The sequence below is a fragment of the Oncorhynchus masou genome, chromosome 1 (genome assembly GCF_036934945.1).
Source record: "Oncorhynchus masou masou isolate Uvic2021 chromosome 1, UVic_Omas_1.1, whole genome shotgun sequence".
NCBI lineage: Eukaryota > Metazoa > Chordata > Actinopteri > Salmoniformes > Salmonidae > Oncorhynchus > Oncorhynchus masou.
Window position 1 is genome coordinate 31,102,067 of NC_088212.1, and position 21,275 is coordinate 31,123,341.

The 21,275-nt window shown below is 47.3% G+C and overlaps 1 protein-coding gene across 1 annotated transcript; it reads right to left on the reverse strand.

Moving 5' to 3' along the window:
- Positions 1-11,537: 11,537 nt before the first annotated feature.
- On the reverse strand, positions 11,538-21,168 carry LOC135541806 (rabphilin-3A-like). The gene is made up of 15 exons (XM_064968205.1): positions 20,896-21,168; positions 20,547-20,676; positions 20,278-20,361; positions 19,853-20,018; positions 18,587-18,775; positions 18,272-18,451; positions 16,176-16,255; positions 15,936-16,010; positions 15,566-15,675; positions 15,260-15,386; positions 15,102-15,158; positions 14,826-14,980; positions 14,528-14,609; positions 14,244-14,340; positions 11,538-14,136 (listed from the first exon to the last, which is right to left on the reverse strand). The coding sequence occupies exons 1-15, from the start codon at positions 21,072-21,074 to the stop codon at positions 14,006-14,008; spliced, it is 1,842 nt and encodes a 613-aa protein (XP_064824277.1). The 5' UTR covers positions 21,075-21,168; the 3' UTR covers positions 11,538-14,005.
- Positions 21,169-21,275: the final 107 nt, after the last annotated feature.

Consider the following 21,275-nt stretch of genomic DNA (forward strand, 5'->3'; position numbering starts at 1 on the left):
CTAGATCATAAATGAGCAATTGTCCAGACAGAGGCTTGAGTTTGCGAATTGACGTTTTATTAAACCAACTTTACACAGGCTACTGTTTGGGCCGTAGCACACGCCAAAAAGATAGCAGATAACCCACAAGCCAATCGTGACCTTCTCTTGGGAAGCCCAGACGTAAGAGAGGGAGAACAAAAAGCTGAACCTGGTCTTAACTTCCAATGCTCCACCCTCCACGCCACTCCGCCAACCACCAGGATGCCCGGCATCAGAACATTCCAGGCGTTCCCGTGATTGGCAGATAGCAGGTTGATTGACATGTCGGACCCCGCGAACACCGGGTACTGGTCAGTACAACACAACCACCTCCTAGCCTAACACATAACACACAGCTGTCTGTGCGGGTCGCTACACAGCCCCCCACCACAAAGTCCCTCGTCCCCGAGGGAACAAACAAAGTCTCTGAAGCGACCCGGAGGTCTCCTTGCCTGCGTGTCCGTGATGGTCGCAGAGTGCCCTCTGGGAATCAGGGGATGAAGGCATGGGGGACAAGGAAGCGGGAACGGGTAATACAGTCCGTGGCTCTGGGAACCACGCGGTGACACAGGGGGGGAGACAGGGGGAGTGGGCTGTCTGGAGCCTTGTCTGCGGCACCCGAGGGTGGGTGCCTGGAGAATGTCATTGCCAGAGCGGGGAATTGTGGGGGTTCCTGGGGTTTGGGGAAAAGAGGCCCCTCTGTATGGGGCTAACCTGTCCCGGTGCAGTGCCACCTTTCTCCCCCTGGGAGGAAGCTGCACCCGGTACACAACCTCCCCTACCCTCTCCAGGACACTGCAGGGTCCCACCCAGTGACTGTCCAACTTGGGGCATCTGCCTTTTTTCCTTAGGGGGCTGTAGACCCAGACCAGCTCCCCAGCCACAAAGTGCCTTCCCGGGTGTGCACGTCATAGTTCCTTTTCTGCCTCACACCTGCATTCACCAGCTGCTCCCTGGCGAAGGTGTGGGCTGTCTCCAGGCGGTCCTGGAGTCTCCGGGCATACTCCGGCCCCGGAGGAACATGAGGGCTATCCAGGGCCGACCGAACGCCATCTCCGCAGGGGTGCGGATCTCTCCCCAGCATGAGGAGGGCAGGCGTGCAGGAGGTGGAGTCTTGGACAGCGGAGCGGCATGCCATGAGGACCATAGGCAGGTGCTTGTCCCAGTCCCGCTGGTGTTTGGAAGAGACGATGGCCAGCTGCTGTCCAAGCGTTTTGTTGAAGCGCTCCACAAGGCCATCACTTTGAGGATGGAGAGGAGTAGTGCGGGTCTTGTGCATACCCAGCCTCTCACACATGGTGGCGAACACACGGGACTCAAAGTTTCTGCCTTGGTCGCTGTGGATGGACTCTGCAGCTCCAAACCTGCTGAACATCCCCGCTGTCAGGGCGTGCCGACGATGGTCTCTGCCTCCTGGTCAGGCAGAGCATAGGCCTCGGGCCATTTTGTGAAATAGTCCATGGCCGTGAGCACCCAGCGGTTTCCACTGTCTGTGGTGGGGAACGGCCCAACTACATCCACTCCCACCCTCTCCATGGGAGCCCCCACTGGGAACTGTTGGAGCTGAGCATGAGAGCGGCCTGGGGGCCCTTTCTCGCTGTGCAGTTGTCACAGCGGCGACAAAAGTCCTCCACATCCCTCTTGTGCTGCCCCCAGTAGAAGCCCTGACGGAGACGGCGCAGTGTTTTTGTGACCCCAAAGTGTCCAGTCCCCACCCCCATGAGTACTCTGGAGCACAGCCTCCCGCAATGCTTTTGGGACCACCACCTGCCACCTCTCCTCTCCCGTAGCTGACTCCTTCCATGCCCGCTGTAGCACGCCATCAGCCAGCCGCAGTCTCTCAAACTTCGACCACAACCCTTTGGTCGCGAGTGAGAGCGCTGTCACCTCTTCCCATGGTGGCCTCACCTGCGCCTCTACCCACTGTAGCACTGGCTGTAGGTCTGTGTCCCGTCCCTGCTGCTGCCGCCATTCAGCCACGTCGACAGTCTGCAGCTCGCAGCAGACCGGCCCGCTTGCCCGACACACTGTGGCACAGACACCCTCCTCTGCCCGCAGCTCTCTCTCCCGTCCCTCTCTCCGTTCACAGTGGCGGCAGCCGTCTGCAGTACAGGGCCGACGGGACATGGCGTCGGCGTTGGAGTGGCGTGCCCCTGCCCTGTGCACCACCATGAAGTCATACGGCTGAAGCTCCTCCAACCAGCGTGCCACCTGCCCCTCTGGCTCTCTGAAAGACATGAGCCACTGGAGAGCAGAGTGGTCAGTCCTTACAGTAAAGGGCAGACCACCCAGGTAGTACTTGAAGTGTTTGACGGAAGCCACAACAGCCAAGAGCTCCCGCCGGGTGACACAGTAGCGGCGCTCATGTTTGTCAAATGTTTTGCTGAAGTACGCCACCACTCTCTCCCCTCTGGCCCCACCTGGGCCAGCACCCCACCCATGCCCACATTGCTCGCGTCTGTGTCCAGGATAAAGGGCAAGGTGAGGTCAGGGGGCGAGCACGGGGGCCTCGATCAGTGCACGTTTGAGGGTGTTGAACGCCTCCTCACACTCCACTGTCCAAGTGAAAGCCTTGTCCTTCGGCAGCAGGCGGTTCAGTGGAGCAGCAACGCTTGAGAAGCCCCGTACAAACCTCCTGTAGTACGAGGCCAGGCCCAGGAAGCTCTTCAGCTGACGCTGGTCGGTGGGGGTGGGCCAGTCTCTGACAGCCCCTACCTTGTCCTCCATGGTGCTGATCCCCTCCTTCCCCACTCGGTGGCCCAAGAAGGACACTCTCTCCTCATGAAGTGGCACTTCTCGGGGTGGAGCTTCAGACCTGCGGCAGCCACCCTCTCCAGCACACGCCGTAGCGCCCCCAGGGCTGACTGGAAGGAGCTGCCATGGACCAGGATGTCATCGAGGTATACCAGACACTGCTGTCGGGGGATGCCATCCAGCACCCTGTCCATCAAACGCTCAAAAGTAGCTGGAGCGTTGCACAGGCCAAAGCACAGGACCTTGAACTGCCAGTGTCCTCTGTTAGTGGAGAACGCAGTTTTGGCTCTGGCCTCTGGGGAGAGGGGCACCTGCCAGTAGCCACTGCGGAGGTCTAGTGAGGAGAACCAGGAGGACCCCCTAACCAGGTCCAGCGACTCATCGATACGTGGTATGGGGTACGAGTCCTTCCTGGTTACCTCATTCAGCCGCCTGTAGTCCGCACAGAACCTCAGCTTGCCCCCTTCTTCGGAACCATGACGACTGGCGCCGCCCAGGGGCTGTCTGAGGGCTCAATGAAGTCTGCCCGCTGCATCTCCAACACAGCCTTGTCTGCCGCCTCCTGGCGTGCCAGCGGGATACGGCGGGGACGCATCTTGATGGGTCGAGCATCACCTGTGTCGATCTCATGCTGCACCAGATGAGTCTGACCCACCTCTTCCTCACTCAACGCAAAGCTGTCTCTGAATTCAAACAGCAACTGCCACAACCGTTCCTGCTGCTCGGGGTCAAGACCAACACAGTTCCTCCCCATATCTCCCTCACTGCAGACAGTGTCCTCTCCTCTCCCATCTGGGGTAGCTGGGCTGGGGGTTGTGGCCCGGGCTCACAGAGGGCTGTGTCATGGAGGTAGCTGGGGAATGTAACACACCGCCGTAGGTGACAGGGGGACTGGGGAAAAGTCACACACAGCTGTGGGGGAGGGGGCGCAGCCATGAGTCTCTGCTGCTTTAACTGTTGGAGTAAAGGGTTTGTTGGGTTGAGTGAATGTGACATTAGGGGGAGCCATGGTGACTTCCGTCCCTCCCTGGAAGCTCAGTGTGCCCCTATTTAGGTCTAACTGGCAGCCTGTGCTCCTAAGAAAGTCCAACCCCAGGATACAAGGGTCCTGCACAGCCGCCACCCACACAGGATGACGCACAGTCCTGCCCCCTACTGTCAGAGTCATTATTCCCTTCCCTTTCATGGGTGCCAGCTCACCTGTGACTGTGCGGAGCTGCACAGTTGTAGGCTCACACTGAGTCCAACCTGGCACAATATCTGGCCTCACCAGGGTTACTGTGGACCCAGTGTCCACCAGAGCGGAGCAGGGCACCCCCTCCACAGTGACAGGGACATGACAAAAGTCCCCAACACAGGTCCGGCCCACCACAACAACAGGCTCCATCCGCTTGCCCTCGTCTGCTTCTGGGGGAAGTGGAGCCTTGCTTCCCGTCTGTGCCGGTGGGCTCCTCCTGAAGATAATGGTGGTTGGGGTAGAAAGCCAGGGTCCGCACTACCCGGTCTATGCGGACCCCGAGCCGTTTCCCCTGAGCTCTGGGGGACATGGGGCAATCTCGGCGCAGATGGCCTGGCTGGCCACAACCCCAGCAGACCCTGGGACCAGGGCTTGTGTTTCGTGCCGCCTGTAGCGACACAGCCCGAATGAGTTTTGTCATTTCGGCCACCCAAGCAGGCTTTTCCGGCTCCGGGCTGCTCTGCCCCCCAGCTCGCACAGAGGGTGTGTCTCCCCGCACCCCCACCAAAGCCCCAGCTGAAGCCCCAGCCCACACCAGCTCCCTCTCCAAAGCCATCTCCAAGGCTGTCTGCAATGACTCAGGATGAGCCAGCTGGGTCTGTATGCGCAGCTCCGTAGGAGAGAGCGCCTGTATGAACTGGTCCCGTGCTAGCTCGCTCTGCACGGAGGGGGCATGTGAGCATATGCCCGCCGAGAGAGGCTCTCAATGTCATTAGCTAGCACCCGTAGAGGCTCTCCAGGCTGTCTGCGTCTATTACTCAGTTCGGAGCGCAGTAGCCCGGGCTGTACACACTGTCCATAGCGCTCCTCAGTGCTCCCACTAAAGCACCATAATCATGCCTGTCCTCGGGGCTAATCAATATCAAACAGGCCAGAGCTTCATCCGTGAGGCATAAAGCCAACTGCAGTGCCCTTTCTTCATCCGACCACCCCTAAAATGAGCTAACAGTTCAAACTGAGCATGAAAAGCTTCCCAATCCGCCTTACCGGAATACTTCGGGGTCTTAACAGATACGGACGCAGCCGGGAACTGGGCGCCGCCATGTTTGTTTACATCCTGAGCCCCAGATTCCTCGTCACGCCGCGTCGACGTCGCCACTCGGGTCCGCCCACCAGAATCCGCGCGAAATACAGACGACGAAGCACTCATGCCCGCTTCAGCCGCCATCGCTCTAACGTCCTCCCTCAAGCGGCCTCTGCGCTCCGACGCCCTGGCGATCTCCTCAGACAGAACCCCCGACGTCCATTCACACGCACCTCCTTGGCCATAATCGTCCCCTACCTCCACCTTCACTTTCGGATTCCCTCGACGCATTTTCAATCCCCGTTCTCACCTACGGTAGCTAGCCACATAAGTCAGCTAGCTAGCTGGCTAACTTGTATTAACGTTTTTACTTCTGACACCAATGTAATGACCTGACTAGATCATAAATGAGCAATTGTCCAGACAGAGGCTTGAGTTTGCGAATTGACGTTTTATATTACTCTCAGTAATCATGCCCCAGTATCTATAATGTGGGACATAGAAAGGAATACCTCAGCAAATCGCTAGAGGCTCAACACCTCATTGTTAGGGGACACTGGCTTCCAAGGCTACATCAGGACAGAGTTTATGAAATTCCTTGAATTCAATGATACAGTAGAGATTTATCCTACAACCTATGGGAGGCGTCTAAGGTGATATTGGTGAGTAAAATTATGTATTTTCTTCAACCTTGAAAAAGCTAGTGACCAAATGTTTAGAACTTGAGAAGAAAATAGAAGGTCTTGAACAATCACAGATGGCCATAGCTGAAAATCTAACACAGCTAAATGAGGCGAAGAGAGTACTAGATGGATTGCTGAGAGAGAACGTAGAAGGAAACCTATGATTTTTAACACAGATACTATGATCATGGGAGTAGAGCCAGTTGACTTTTGGCATTTCAACTCAGGAAACAGTCTGGGTTGACAATTGTACAGAAAATTAAAAGCACTAATTAAGACAAACCCTTTCTGTACAAACCAAAATAAATATCTGATGCCTTTGCTAAGTTCTGTAAGATATTGTACTCTAACACAGACATGTGGGGATGTCAACATAATTGATCCCTATTTGGATTCCATTAATTTACCCAAAATAGATCAAGCTGCCTCAAAAAACATTGATGTTCCCATAAAAAGGGAAGAGATTGAGGACACTTAAGAGATTGAATAATAATTAAAGTCCTGGATCAGATTGCTACTCAAATTAGTTTTATAAAAATTGTATTGACCTCATTTGCCCACTGTTGGAGAGGGCCTATTCCCATGCTCTCCAGAAGGGGGAGCTCCCGCTATGCTGGAAGAAGGTGATTATATCTGTCATCTTCAAAGCACTAAAAGATCCACAGAATGCTCCCCATACAGGCCAGTTGCACTTCTGTAAAATCTCGTCCTCCATATTGGCTAACTGTTTGGAGGCAGTGATAACAACAATAATACATCCAGACCAAATAGTTTTCATTCCTGGTCGTCACCAACCTGACAACATACGTAGATTGCTTAACATTATGTCCCACCCAATTCCCCAACTAGTGCCACGCATGGCATTGGCACTGGATGCTGAAACGGTCTCTTCCGAACATTTCAAAAATTTTATTCAATAGATTCAGTCATTATACTCATTATACTCTGCCACACAAGGCATAGTCCGAGCTTCTCTCAGTCTATCCGGCTGGAACAAGGATGTAGGCAAGGTTTCCTTCTCTCGCCACTCCTGTTTGCTATAAGCATTGAACTCTTATCTCAAATAATAAGGAACAATGTTAATATCAAAGGAATAAAGTTAGGAGATTAAATATTTTGATTTGTTTAACAATTTTTTGGTTACTACATGATTCCATGTGTGTTATTTCATAGTTTTGATGTCTTCACTATTATTCTACAATGTAGAAAATAGTTTTAAAAATCCTTGAATGAGTAGGTGTGTCCAAACTTTTGACTGGTACTGTATACAGTGGCTTGCGAAAGTATTCACCCCATTGGCATTTTTCCAATTTTCTTGCCTTACAAACTGGAATTAAAATAGATTTTTGGGGGGGTTTGAATCATTTGATTTCCACAACATGCCTACCACTTTGAAGATGCAAAATGTTTTTTTGTGAAACAAAAAAGAAATAAGACAAAAAACAGAACTTGAGCATGCATAACTATTCACCCCCCGTCCCGTCCCTGTCCCAGTCTCAAATCTCTGGAAGACAGGTTTGAAACAGGTTTTCCTCAAGGATTTCCCTGCATTTAGCGCCATCCATCATTCCTTAAATTCTGACCAGTTTCCCAGTCCCTGCCGATGGAAAAACATCCCCACAGCATGATGCTGCCACCACCATGCTTCACTGTGGGGATGGTATTCTCGGGGTGATGAGAGGTGTTGGGTTTGCACCAGACATAGCATTTTCTTTGATGGCCAAAAATCTCAAATTGTGATTGTATCGAGGCACAGATCTGGGGAGGGGTACCAAAAAATGTCTGCAGCATTGAAGGTCCCCAAGAACATATTGAGCAATCGGGGGAGAAGGGCTTTGGTCGGGGAGGTGACCAAGAACCTGATGGTCACTCTGACAGAGCTCCAGAGTTCCTCTGTGGAGATGGGAGAACATTCCAGAAGGACACACATCTCTGCAGCCCTCCACCAATCAGGCCTTTATGGTGGAGTGGTCAGACGGAACCCAGTCCTCAGTAAAAGGCACATGACAGGCTGCTTGCAGTTTTCCAAAATGCACCTAAAGACTCTCAGACCATGAGAAACGATATTCTCTGGTCTGATGAAACCAAAATTGAACTCTTTGGCCTGAATGCCAAGTGTCACATCTGGAGGAAACCTGGCACCATCCCTACGGTGATGTCACGTTCGTCATATTGATGAGACCAAGGCGCAGCGTGATAAGCATACATGCTTCTTTTAATAAAGGGAAAAACACTAAACAAAGAAATGAAAGTGAAGCTATATAACAACGAGTGCTGACATGCAACTACACATAGACAATAACCCACAAACTATCCAAGGAATATGGCTACCTAAATATGGTCCCCAATCAGAGACAACGATAAACAGCTGCCTCTGATTGGTTCTCAATCTAGGCAACCATAGACATATAAACACCTAGACTAGTAAACCCCATAAACATACAAAAACCCTAGACAAGACAAAAACACATATACCCACCCTCGTCACACCCTGACCTGACCAAAATAATACAGAAAACATAGATAACTAAGGTCAGGGTGTGACAGGTGAAGCATGGTGGTGGCAGCATCATGCTGTGGGGATGGTTTTCAGTGGCAGGGACTGGGAGACTAGTCAGCAAAGAGGAATGGAGAAAATTACAGCGAGATCCTTGATGAAAACTGGCTCCAGAGAGCTCAGGACCTCAGACTGGGATTAAGGTTAATGACAAAGCAAACTGTTTTTTTGCTTTGTCGTTATGGGTTATTGCGTGTAGATTGATGAGGGGAAAAAAACAATTAAATCCATTTTAGAATAAGGCTGTAACGTAGCAGCCGGCTCCCAAGTGGCACTGCATCTCAGTGCAAGAGGCGTCACTACAGTACCTGGTTTGAATCCAGGCTGTATTTACATCCGGCCGTGATTGGGAGTCCCATAGGGCAAAGCAGAATTGGCCCTCGTCGTCCAGGTTTGACCAGGGTAGGCCGTCATTGTAAGTAAGAATTTGTTCCTAACTGACTTGCCTCGTTAAAAGATTTTGGAAAAGTCACAAGTTCTGAATACTTTCCGAATGCACTGTATTTATGCAGTGTCAAGTAGAAACATAACCAACCCTGTTGCATGTACTTGCTTTACCCTGTAGTTTAGAATAAAGTCAATTAACAACAGTTTGTGGGAGAAATTGCTGCCGGTTGGAGAAATCAGAGAAGCCTGCCTACTGAGCACAGACGTCAATTCAACGTTGTTGGACACCTGTCCGTTGAACATCTCATTCCAAATTTATGGGCACTAATATGTAGTTGGTCCCCCCTTTGCTGCTTTAATAGCCTCCACTCTTCTGGGAAGGCTTTATACTAGATGTTGGAACTTTGCTGCAGGGACTTGCTTCCATTCAGCCACAAGTGCATTAGTGAGGTTGGGCATTGATGTTGGGCAATTAAGCCTGGCTCGCAGTCTGCGCTCCAATTTAGGCTCTGTGCAGGCCAGTCAAGTTCTTCCACACCAATCTCAACAAATAATTTCTGTATGGACCTTGCTTTGAGCACAGGGGCATTGTCATGATGAAACAGGGAAGGGCCTTCACCAAACTGTTGCCACAAAGTTGGAAGCACAGAATCGTCTAGAATCGTCCCAGACCATTATTCCTCCTTCACCAAACTTTACAATTGGCACTATGCCTTCAGGCAGGTAGTGGTCTCCTGGCATCCGCCAACCCAAGATTCGTCCGTCGAACTGCCAGACGGTGAAGTGTGATTCATCACTCCAGAGAACGCGTTTCAACTGCTCCAGAGTCCAATGACTGCAAGCTTTAACCCACTCCAGCCGACGCTTGGCGTTGCGCATGGTGATCTTAGGCTTGTGTGCGACTGCTGGTCCATGGAAACCCATTTTATGAAGTTCCCGACGAACGTTATTGTGCTGATGTTACTTCCAGAGGCAGTTTGGAACTTGGTAGTAAGTGTTGCAACCGAGGCACTATACCCCGTTCAGAGGCACTATTTTGTTTTTCATATTCACTCTATGAATGGCTTACATCAATACCCTAGACCCACTCCAATTTGCATACCGCCCCAACAGATCCACAGATGATGCAATCTCTATTGCACTCCACACTGGCTTTTCACACCTGGACACATGGAAAAGCTATGTGAGAATGCTATTCATTGACTACAGCTCAGTGTTCAACACCATAGTGTCCTCAATGCTCATCACCAAGCTAAGGACCCTGGGACTAAACACCTCCCTCTGCATCTGGATTCTGGACATCCTGATGGGCCGCCCCCCGGTGGTAAGGATAGGAAACAACACATCCGCTAGGAAACAACACATCCGCCACGCTGATCCTCAACACGGGGTCCCTCAGGGGTGTGTGCTCAGTCCCCTCCTGTACTCCCTGTTCACTCATGACTGCATGTCCAGGCACAACTCCAACACCATAATTAAGTTTGCTGATGACACGACAGTGGTAGCCCTGATCACTGTCAACGAAGAGACAGCCTATAGGGAGGAGGTCAGAGACCTGGTAGTGTGGTGCCAGGACAACAACCTCTCCATCAATGTGAGTAAGACAGAGGAGATGATCATGGACAATAGGAAAAGGAGGGCCGCACAGGCCCCCATTAACATTGACGGGGCTGTAGTGGATGGAGCAGGTTGAGAGCTTCAAGTTCCTTGGTGTCCACATCACCAACAAACTCACATTGTCCAAGCATACCAAGACAGTCGTGAAGAGGGCACAACAAAACCTATTCACCCTCAGGAGACTGAAAAGATTTGGCATGGGTCCTCAGATCCTCAAGAAGTTCTACAAATGCACCATGGAGAGCTGACTGGTTGCATCACCGCCTGGTATGGCAACTGCTCGGCCTCCGACCGCAAGGCACTACAGAGTGTAGTGCGAACAGCCCAGTACATCACTGGGGCCAAGCTTCCTGCCATCCAGGACCTCTATACCAGGCCGTGTCAGAGGAAGGCCCTAAAAATGGTCAAAGACTCCAGCCACCCTAGCCATAGACTGTTCTCTCTGCTACCGCATGGCATGCGGTACCAGAGCGCCAAGTCTAGGTCTAAGAGACTTCTAAACAGCCTCTACCCCCAAGCAATAAGACTCCTGAACAGCTAATCAAATGGCAATTGCATTGCACCCCCCTTTTACGCTGCTACCCTCAGTTTATTATCTATGCATAGTCACTTTCACTCTACCTACATGTACATATTACCTCAATTACCTCAGCTAACCGGTGCCCCTGCACATTGACTCTGTACCGGTAGCCTCGCTATTGTTATTTTACTGCTGCTCTTTAGTTATTTGTTACTTTTAATTCTTATTTTTTACTTAGCATTTTTTTTTTGTATTTTTTTTTTTGGTTTTTGTATTTGTATTTATTTGTTTTTTATGTTTTTTGTTAACTTACCAAGGTATTTTTCTTAATTAACTACGTTGTTGGTTAAGAGCTTGTAAGTAAGCATTTCACTGTAAGGTGAAACACCTGTTGTATTCGGCGCATGTGACAAATAAAATTTCGATTTGATTTGAATTGAATGGCACACATACACAATCCATGTCTCAAGTCCTAAAAATCCTTCTTTAACCTGTCTTCTCCCCTTCATCTAGACAACAAGTGACATCAATAAGGGATCATAGCTTTCACCTGGATTCACCTGGTCAGTTTATGTCATGGAAAGAGCAGGCGTTCCTAATGTTTAATACACTCAGTGTTTCTCTAAACAATAAGGGCCGAGGAGGTGTGGTATATGCCCAATGGGCTGTTCTTAGGCACAACGCAACATGTAGCATCAAAACTATCTCCCCACAAAGACCATAGACGGTACACAAGATAATGATCTCACAAGTCTGACCTTGCTTTTATTGATCTGTGTAAACCTAACTCTTTGTAAAATCTTTACATGCAAACATACACAGGTACTTATATTTTGTTTCTCTCAAGTCCATGCACTACTTATTTACAATTGACATAAATAAAACCAACAAACAATTCATTTAAATAGAGTAGGCAGAACAAAACGTAGAACAGTTGTATCCTCTTTAGGTTTAGCGATACTTACTATCCAGAAAAGAGAATAGAAACTAATTAAGATTAAAGACCACTAAACTGGTCACAAAACAGAACAGGTAGGCTACAATAGTACCGTAGTAGAACCAGTGAAAACCAAGTGCATACGCAACAAAATAATGTTGAAATTGTGGCTACTGGTGGACAGCAAGACAATACAGTTCAGCAGAGGCTCTCATGGCTGTGGGAGCCCCTGTTTTTACCCATCAAAGGAGGAGACAGAGCACTTGGTGAAAATGCATCACTCTATAGATGAGATGAATCTCCTTTAATCGTCTACCTTCAGGAACTGGTCGGTGAGATCCATTTGTTAATGTGCTTGACTGTTTACGCACAGTAATCAGCCCTCGAAGCATTCTCTGAGCTCTGTGTACAGGGTCCTAGCTTTCGCTCTCATCCCTGTCCCATTACCAAGCTGAGGATGCTCTGAAGAGTGTCTAAAGTAGCCTGCTACATCAATTCCTTTATCCATTGTTAGCCTAATGATAATAATAGTCCTGATATTCATGCTGCATAAATACATGTATGTTGCTGTGGACTTCAGTGTTTAAAAAAAAGCATTTGGACCAATGTTAAGGGGTAGAGACACATCATCAAATTACAATAGAATTTGTTTCTTAAGTCAATGTATATATCATGAACCACAAGATCTCTCATGCATAGTTTTTTTTGAGAAACTTGCAAACAGCTGTATAAATTGAGGTCATTCCATGGTATAAGGTGTGCTTTTTTTGAATTACGGTAATTGGTCAACAGCCGCCCGCCAAAACTTTGAGTGAATGGTGCAGCAAAAAAGGATGACTCGTTAATGCAGGTGGCCAGAGTGGGTAAAGGGGGCTGCATTGTGGGGAGGAGCCGGTTGGGGTGTGTGACTGCTCCAGCCACAGAAAACACAAGGGTCACGAGGACAGTGCATGCAAGCAGCACATTTACTTATGGCATAGCCTTACCCATGTTGGCTTATTTAATGTGACTAAGGTGGAGCAGGCTTTAAGTGTCAGTGAAAAATCTGATCATGTGCATTCAATGTAAAAATGTCAGTCAGTAAAAAACTTCAGTAAACATTCATTTAGACCACACCTGTCATAGTATACTTCTCATTACTCGCCAGGGAAATAAGGTTTTCCTTTCTCCTCTCTTCCTTCGCCGTAAACAAAGAACTGAACCAGATTTTCAACTTTTCAGTGCAAACATTCTCATCAAAAATTTAACATGTTCCCACTACCTCTATAAACATGACTCAAATAAGGACAAAGTGAACACTTGACATGAAGTGAGCACAGTTTCTTCTAATAGGAGTGCTATCATTCAAAATATTTAAAATGATTCTGAAATAAATACAAATATGATTTACTTGAATTGCCCATTTAGTATGTAATATATTAAAAAATAATAAATATATGTTTTTTGTCAAGTTTTTTTGTGAATCACTCCCAGAGTCCAGATTATTTTTTATCTTTAACTTCAGAAATTCTGCAGCATATAAACCTTCTTCATGAGAATGCCATAATATTCATTAGATATCATTAAATAAACATGTGACTTTTGGAACATTTGAAATAGTTCAGAGGGCAGCTGTGGGTCCTCGGTGTGTTTTCATGTGGTTTTGCATGCTCATACAAGTGGTAATAATACTGCATGATGTCATTTTACAAGAAATCAAGGATTACAACCTGCCAGTCTAATGAACTTCATAGTTCAACGGGTGCTGCAGCTGCAATCCCTCATAGACTTACATATTGCTTCAACATCTTTTGTGCTAGTGCATTTCAATATTGGTTTTCTTTAGGATGTGTCAAATTCAATATATAACATCATCAACTGCTATGATTATCTCAATGCAACCGTATAATGCAATGTCAAGCTGTTGTTTTTATTATCTTCAAAATTATTTATTTATGTATTTTTTTGCCTTAAATTGTTGAATCCCTAAGTTGTTTTTGAAGGATGATTTTAAAGTATACCATGTTTTGCCTCTGGAGGAGTATTTCCAGATAAGTCTGTAAAGGGGGAGAGAAATGAGATGGGAATGTCACATCTGGGACAACAGGGGAGGATGGAAAGGTGCATGTGGCGGGTTGGGTTGAGGGCAGGAAAGAATGCAGACAGCCAGACAGGAAGACTACTGGTTAGTCCAATATTAAAGGTTCTTGGGGAGGGTAGAGAGGGTAATGTGAGAAAGGAGAGGGGGCTGAGTGTTGAGGGAGAGGACTTTGCTCATTCTAATAGGGGTTAGTTGCTGTTGACAGGATTCTCATTCAACAGGGTGTGCCAGCGCTCTATCTTCTTGTCCTTGTTCTTCAGGCACTCATACCAGTGCTTCAGCCGCTCCCCTTTGGCTGTGATGCCCAGCTGGCACCCACCTATAGCAGACCAACAAGGAGGGAGAGGAGGGTGAGAGGGCTGGCACAACAGATGGAAACTTCAACAAGGTCTAGTAGATCTCAAACAGATCTCCTATGGATCGTACCGATGTAATCGTTGGATTTCCCAATGTCGTAGTCCCACACTGAGATGTCCAGGGTCTTCTTAGCCAGGTCGCTGTGCTTGATGTCATAGCTAAATTCCTGTAACACAACAACAGAGAAATCATCCCCCTCACAATATCCAATAAATGTGATTTACTTCGATACACAAATCAATACATTGATGTTTTCACAGGCATTTAAACATTAAAAGCACAAACAAAGTACTGCTATCAGATGGTTACTTTCATCTTCTATTATTATTGCAAGGGACCAACAGGAGGCTGACCTCGTTGTACTCTGGGTTTAGGGTCTTCTTCTTGATATTTGTTTTGTTCTTGGCCTTCTTCCCCATATCAGGTCTCAGGCATCTAACACATCATATAATAGATCATATTAGTTTGATGTTGTCATCCTGCATTTGGGGATAGGAAAGTAAATTGCAAAACAGATATATTCTGCTATGCAAATGAAAAACTTTGACATAATTCCATTTGTATTGATTTTGAGTGAAAAAATTATACTAAATACTGGAAAAGTTTTGTTTGTATTCACGCCTGATAGGAAACACAGTGAAACAGACTGACATTTCGACAAATGGGTCAGAGTATCCATTGGCATCCATGGCGGCCAGGTGAACACAGCGCACCACACCCACGAGGAGACGATTCTGCTGGGTGCTGTACGTGAGGGAGATCAAGATACGACCACGCTCCTCCACATCTCCAACCTCCTTCCCACCCTGGACGAGAGAGAGAGGAGGGAAGAGTAACATTTTTTAAATCATATCATGAAGACATGATTTGCATGAAGACACGTAGCGGTAATCTACATGCCCACACATGCAGGTCAAACACCAATACCTCATCCTCGTAGAGCGAAATGCCTCGAGCCCCTCCAGCTGTTGCAGTCTTCTTTGTCTGTGGAAAAATATGGATAAGGGTGGTCCAATCAAACATACAAACAAATGGGACTTTTACTGTATATTTATCTAATGTGTGTAGCATGTTAACGTACTCACAGGGACAACTCTCTCGAGACACACGTTGAAGTTTTTTTTCTGGTTGATCTTCAGTTTCTTCAGCGCAATGCGAGTTTCTCCGATAAACTCATTATGCCCAAACTTGTCCTCATCACAGACAGAGATCCTACATCAAACAAGATAGTACATCGATAATATTGGATCATCACGTCTATGGAGGAAATCATGTAAATTAAAACAATTAAGCCCTTGGATAAAACCACGGTAACAAATGTAGACAACTAGACAGGTTATCCTGATGTTTAGTGAACAGACGTGTGTTGTTTCTCTGCTTCAAGTATCCACCTGAGAGTCTTGCGCTGCATGTCCTCGTCTGTGAGTCCGTGGTAGACCAGGGTCTCGTTCCAGGCAGGGTTACGGGTGTTTCTCAGGGTCTTGGTGCGTAGCTTGTTGGACTGCAGCACATGAGAGTAGATACAATAAATAAAGATAAGGAACTCAATCAACTGGTCTAAAGCACTTCTATTTCTGAGGCTGGAGAGAGGCAAGGGACCTTTATGTGTAGTACAATGGATAATCCTTATGGTGGCAGGCTTGAACTAATGGGCGTGTATCCTAGCATTACACATTTTTCTGAATAATAACACATACCATAACAAATACACAAACATATATTAACTCCCAGGTTGAAAATAAGGAAAGTGAATTCTATCACCTTACTGGCCCCTGGCAATAGATGCAGCTTGACATAGGGATCAGCCAGTCCGTTCGAGTCCATGGGCTTCAGTCCCTGAGGGAAAGACAAGACTCTTTATGTCACCAGACAGGACAGCAGGGACCAGGAGCCCCTATTCAAGATGGAAAAGTAAACTACTGCAGCAGCAGCTTCTTAACACAGGCCACTTCAGTGTAATTGGCTCAGAGTGAGTGAGTGAATGAGTGCAGTAGGTGATACCTTGGCTTTGAGGATGCTGCAGTGGAGACTGTTGTTCTCCTGCTCATAAAGCAAGCTGAACTCCAAGCCGCCCAGAGTGGCTGAAACACACCCAGAACAGTCATTAGATCAGACAACAAACAGTGGAACACAGACACGAGCACTACATCTTATATAGAGAGCACTAGGTTGTAAATAGAGTCTAGACTAGGATTGATTCTCAGAGTATCAGAAAATATTGAGAATGTCGACAACCCTTTTCCTAGACAGCTACCGTCCTGTAGGTTTTCACTCCAACTCTAATGTAGCGCACTTGATTGTAATAATTAGCTGGTTGATAAACTGAATCAGGTTAGTTACAACTGGTGTGGGAGCGAAAAACCTACAGGAGGGTAACTCTCCAGGAACAGGATTCTAGAGGCCTGGTCGACAGTAAAAGAGACATGAGCTTCACGCCAGACGGCAGACCAAACAACTGAAAATCAAGTGATGAACTGATAAAGGAGAAATAAATAAATCATCCAACAGTAAATCTGCAGACTAAATGGACTGTAAACAGATGAAATAGGTTATGCATCCGTCCAAAGAAACAGGAAATTCCATTAAAAACCAGCAGAATATCACTGTAATATCAACTAAAGAAAAATATGACTCACAACGGAATACATTTAGAAAGTATCCCACTTCAAACGGAACATGAAAACAGAGAAGTTAAATGGGATTCTATGCATGGATGTTTAGGGAGGGTGAAACTGGGATGATACTAATAATCAATAGGTTTAAATCTATCATCCCCCTCATCTAAAACAGTAAACCCCCAACAGCTCCAAACCACCACATTGCTGAGTAATGGTTGGGAGGCTAGCTTTTAAAGCCTGTAGTTCTAGTGGCCTGTGTACTTAAATCTCTCTGACTCCAATCAGCCTCTTTAGCTATTAGACATCACTGAGCTAATATGTAACATTTAAAATGGCAGGAAAACATAAAGCACAGGAAAGTTGAATATTAGATTAGGGCGAAAATGCACACATTTAATGTGCATCTACAGTAACTAGATGCAAACAAATAATGTAATTGTTTAATCCATTAGGCCTACAGAACCAGGACATCTCTGAGTAGATTGAACACTGATCTAGTAAGCAGCAGTTGAGCTATTGAAACCAGTCTGTACCACAGAACCTGGCTGTCCTAGCACTGCCAACTCCATAGAGAACCAGAACCAAGGCTATTTCTACCATAACATTAGGGAACTATTCAAACACAAGGAAAATCTAGATCCCGTCAGTGCTCTCTTATCCCAAATAATGTGTTCTGTTCTAAATTCCCGGACCTCCATGAAGTAAATGAATGCCTCATCCCCCAGGGAGCAAGGAAAGACCTTTTGAGGAATGGAACATGGCGTACGACTGTCATGACACGATTCCTATCACGCAAAGGAGACTTGCATACAAATTGTTCCAGTGCAGAGTTTGTCTCACTATTGAATTGTTTTACATTCTCTTCTACTTTACTTCCAAGATATTGATTCACATGCTTGGATAATATACGGTCGTTATCATATATCATCTCCAATACATCTCCATGAATTCTACTAGAAGGATGCCTGCTGGCTGCTAGTATTATTAGATGATTGATATGCTTAGAACGCTACAAAGGCCATCGACTCAAAGGGGTAAGAGATCAAGCATGGAGATGCTACAACAGACTGGATAAAAGTGTCTGCTGAATGACTACGTAAACAAATACAAATACAAAGAGCAGACCCACTTGGCAAACACCGGTTCAATCAACATTGTTTCCACATTATTTCAATGAAATTACATTGAACCAACGTGGAATAGAAGTTAAATTGATGTATGTGCCCACTGAGTGTACAAGACGTTAAGAACATCTTCCTAATATTGAGTCTATTTAAGCAATACGGTCCGAGGAGGTGTGATATATGCCCAGTAAACCACAACTAAGTAATGTTGGTACACTTAGTGTATGTTGACTTAAAACAGTCTGGAAGCCATAGAGAGAGAGATCACTGATGTCTTGAGTAAGGTGGAAATCCAACAGTAGACACATAGCCCATATTGAAGAGGTCTAGCTGGAAGGACAGGCTGGTCACTTACTGGCCTCATCTGAGTCATAGCTGTTTGCATCCTCCTCCTCAGGCGGAGGGGCTTGTTGTCGAGCAGGAACGGGGTTGTAGGTGGTTGGCTGTCTCCTCTCCTCCCGCACTGCAGGAGGCACTCTCTCATCCACTGGATCACCGCTAGTGGAGTAGCCACCTCCCTCCGTCTCCAGTGGAGCTACAACCATAACCATGATAATGATTAGTGTGTTTTTATGTGCTGATGGACACTACATATTTCTATCCTCTATAAATGCTAAGTGTGTGTCAATGTCAGGGCTGGCCTGGTGATGTGGGTCCATCTTTGCCATACCCTGCTGGGCCGATGCTGCTGGAGGAGGCCTGGAGCTCTGGACTGGAACAGCCTTCTGCAGCGCCACTGGGCTGTTCTGAGCACCTCCCTCATTGTAACCATGACCAGTCCCACCAGTCGCCATGCGAACATCTGACGGCTTAGGGGCCCCAGGTGGTTTGCCAGCATGCCCCAGTTCCTCTGGTCCTGCTACACACATTAACAAACACACACACACACATCAGCATATCACTGAGACTGCCCTGCAGTGGAATCCATATGGCTCCCTAGTCTCTGTGAATCCTTTTAATGTTGCAGATTTTCCATTGCACAGGCATTGACCTACATACAGTACAACAAACTGTGGCAGGCAACCTTGATCACTTCCTAAAGCCTGGATTTTTTTCTCTACCTTTCCCCCCCAGCTTTCTTATTTGAGAATATCTTACTGCAATTCTAATGGCACTGCTGCAAGTGTGAGCAGATTCTATGCCACCTCTCGTTTCAGAGCCCCCTGGAGGTGCCAGCCTTGCCCCAGAATGTACTTCCCACTGCCTAAGTCAACCCACCCACCCCTGGATCTGGCTGTCTGCGAGGAGGTGGCAGTGCTCATTCTGGGAAACAGACCTGGGCTTTTATGGTAATGCTGACAAATGAATCATTCAAATAAATGTTAGGAGTGACTGGGAGCCAGTGGAGGGCCACTGTTTAAACTGGTGAGACGGTGCATTGAGATGGTGGCTATAAGGTTAATGACTGAATGACTTACCTGCTCCCTGCTGGCTAGCACTAGGAGACTGACTCTCCTCTGGACCTGGGAGACAGGCAGCACCGGACATTGATTCTCTCTCACACCTACACTCTTATTTTTGCCCCGTCAACTGTATTGTTTTGTATAAGACTTCAGTCATATTGAACGTGGTACATGTTCATGAATTAAGACCTCTCCCGAGTGTGCATGGCCCACTGAGATATGTTCCCAACAAAACAGTAGTACTATATTCATAGTCGACAACATCAGTAAAGAACAGTACAAAAGATAAAACAAATAAAACATTGTAGATACTGTTTGGGGTTTCCATCGCTTTTATCTTTTAGAATAGAATATTGACTTCAGGACAACATCATTCCCATTTAGCTATAATTAGTTAGCTGAATGGGTTTTATTCTGCCTGGCCAGCTACGGAAAACAGACCATGTCTATATCTGCTTTGCCACTCTCACAAGCCAAGAAAGCAATCAACGTGACACAACCCCCTTTCCCACTGCTCCGTGCGGCCTGCTTACCTCTGGCCTGTGATTGGGGATGACCAGCTGCAGCCCTGGGGTCAGATGATGCTGGCTCTGGGGCTCGCTGGGCACTTGACCCTTTGGACTTGGAGATGGGCATGGGCGAGGGCAGGAACTGCTTAGGAAAGCCTTTAAAGAACCAGGCACCAGATCGCTTCCACACCTAAGAGATCATTTAGAATCTTTCATCTTTATTTGGATCCCCATCAAGCTGACACCATGACAACAGATAGTCTTCCTGGGGTTCGTAAATAATGGCCTGCGTCATATAAGCTTTAACCTTGACACCAACAGTACACTCACTGTTAATCTCCCTGTATCTTTCACCCACCACGTCCTTTAATTCCCTATGACACATAGCGTAACATGTGTCATGCTATGACATATCCTTGTCACCCTGTGTGTCTCGCAGAAATACTCACCTCTCGCTGTTCGCTGCAGATCTTGCAGAGCCACACAGAGCGCGACCGGCTGCCGTTCTGCACTCCACACTTGGTGCACATGTGCTACAGGAGAAAAGACACAGGTTCACAAAGAGGTATTAATGTTTACAATGTCACAGATATATTACCATTTCATTTCTCAGGGTCAATTGTGGCCTAACATGGTCCGTAATGGTTCATCACAGCAAAAGCAAAGCGTCTTTGCCATCTTGGAAGGGGAAAAAAGCCAATCTTTCCAACCCCCCTACCTTTTTGCAGTCCTCACAAACCACTGAGCTGACCCCTGGAACACCCAGCTGCTCCCCACACAGCAGACAGCGGTTCACCCCGTCCCCACACACCGTCTTCTTCATGTCATCTAGACGGTTCACCAAGCGCCTGTAGCAGCCAGGACAACTTTCATTACAGCCAATTACCAGTAGAACATCCATGCTCAGTTGGGTAAATGTGGTATTAATAGTCCAACTGATTGAATGACGTGTGTGTAATTCTATCATCTTGTCCAGTATTTTTGCAGAGCTGAGATTTAACAACACCGAGGTGGGCCGTGCAATGGAGTTCCAATCCATTAGCTCAGAATGTCTCTTTAGTCCTCACCCAATTCTCTCCTGCTCCATGGCCTCCATCTTCTCAGCACGGGCGATCACACCGTTAATGATCTCCTTCTCCTCGTCAGTCAGGTCCGGAGCGTCGGGACCAGGCCTGCCCTGGTTGGTCCAGTTGCCCCTGACAACCACACAGGAAAACTGTCTGGGGCTGAGGCACCCATGCTGCATGCATGCATTTTTAGCTCGTCAGGGTCACACACTCAGACATACAGTGAGAAATCAAATGTATATGCAAAATAACACTCAAACACAAGAATTGACCGAGGTATACAATCGACAGAGACAAAGTAGACAACGTAATACAACAAATACCATAATGGCCTAATGCACATGTGCACATTGTGCAAACACCCTTCATTACCTGTGTCC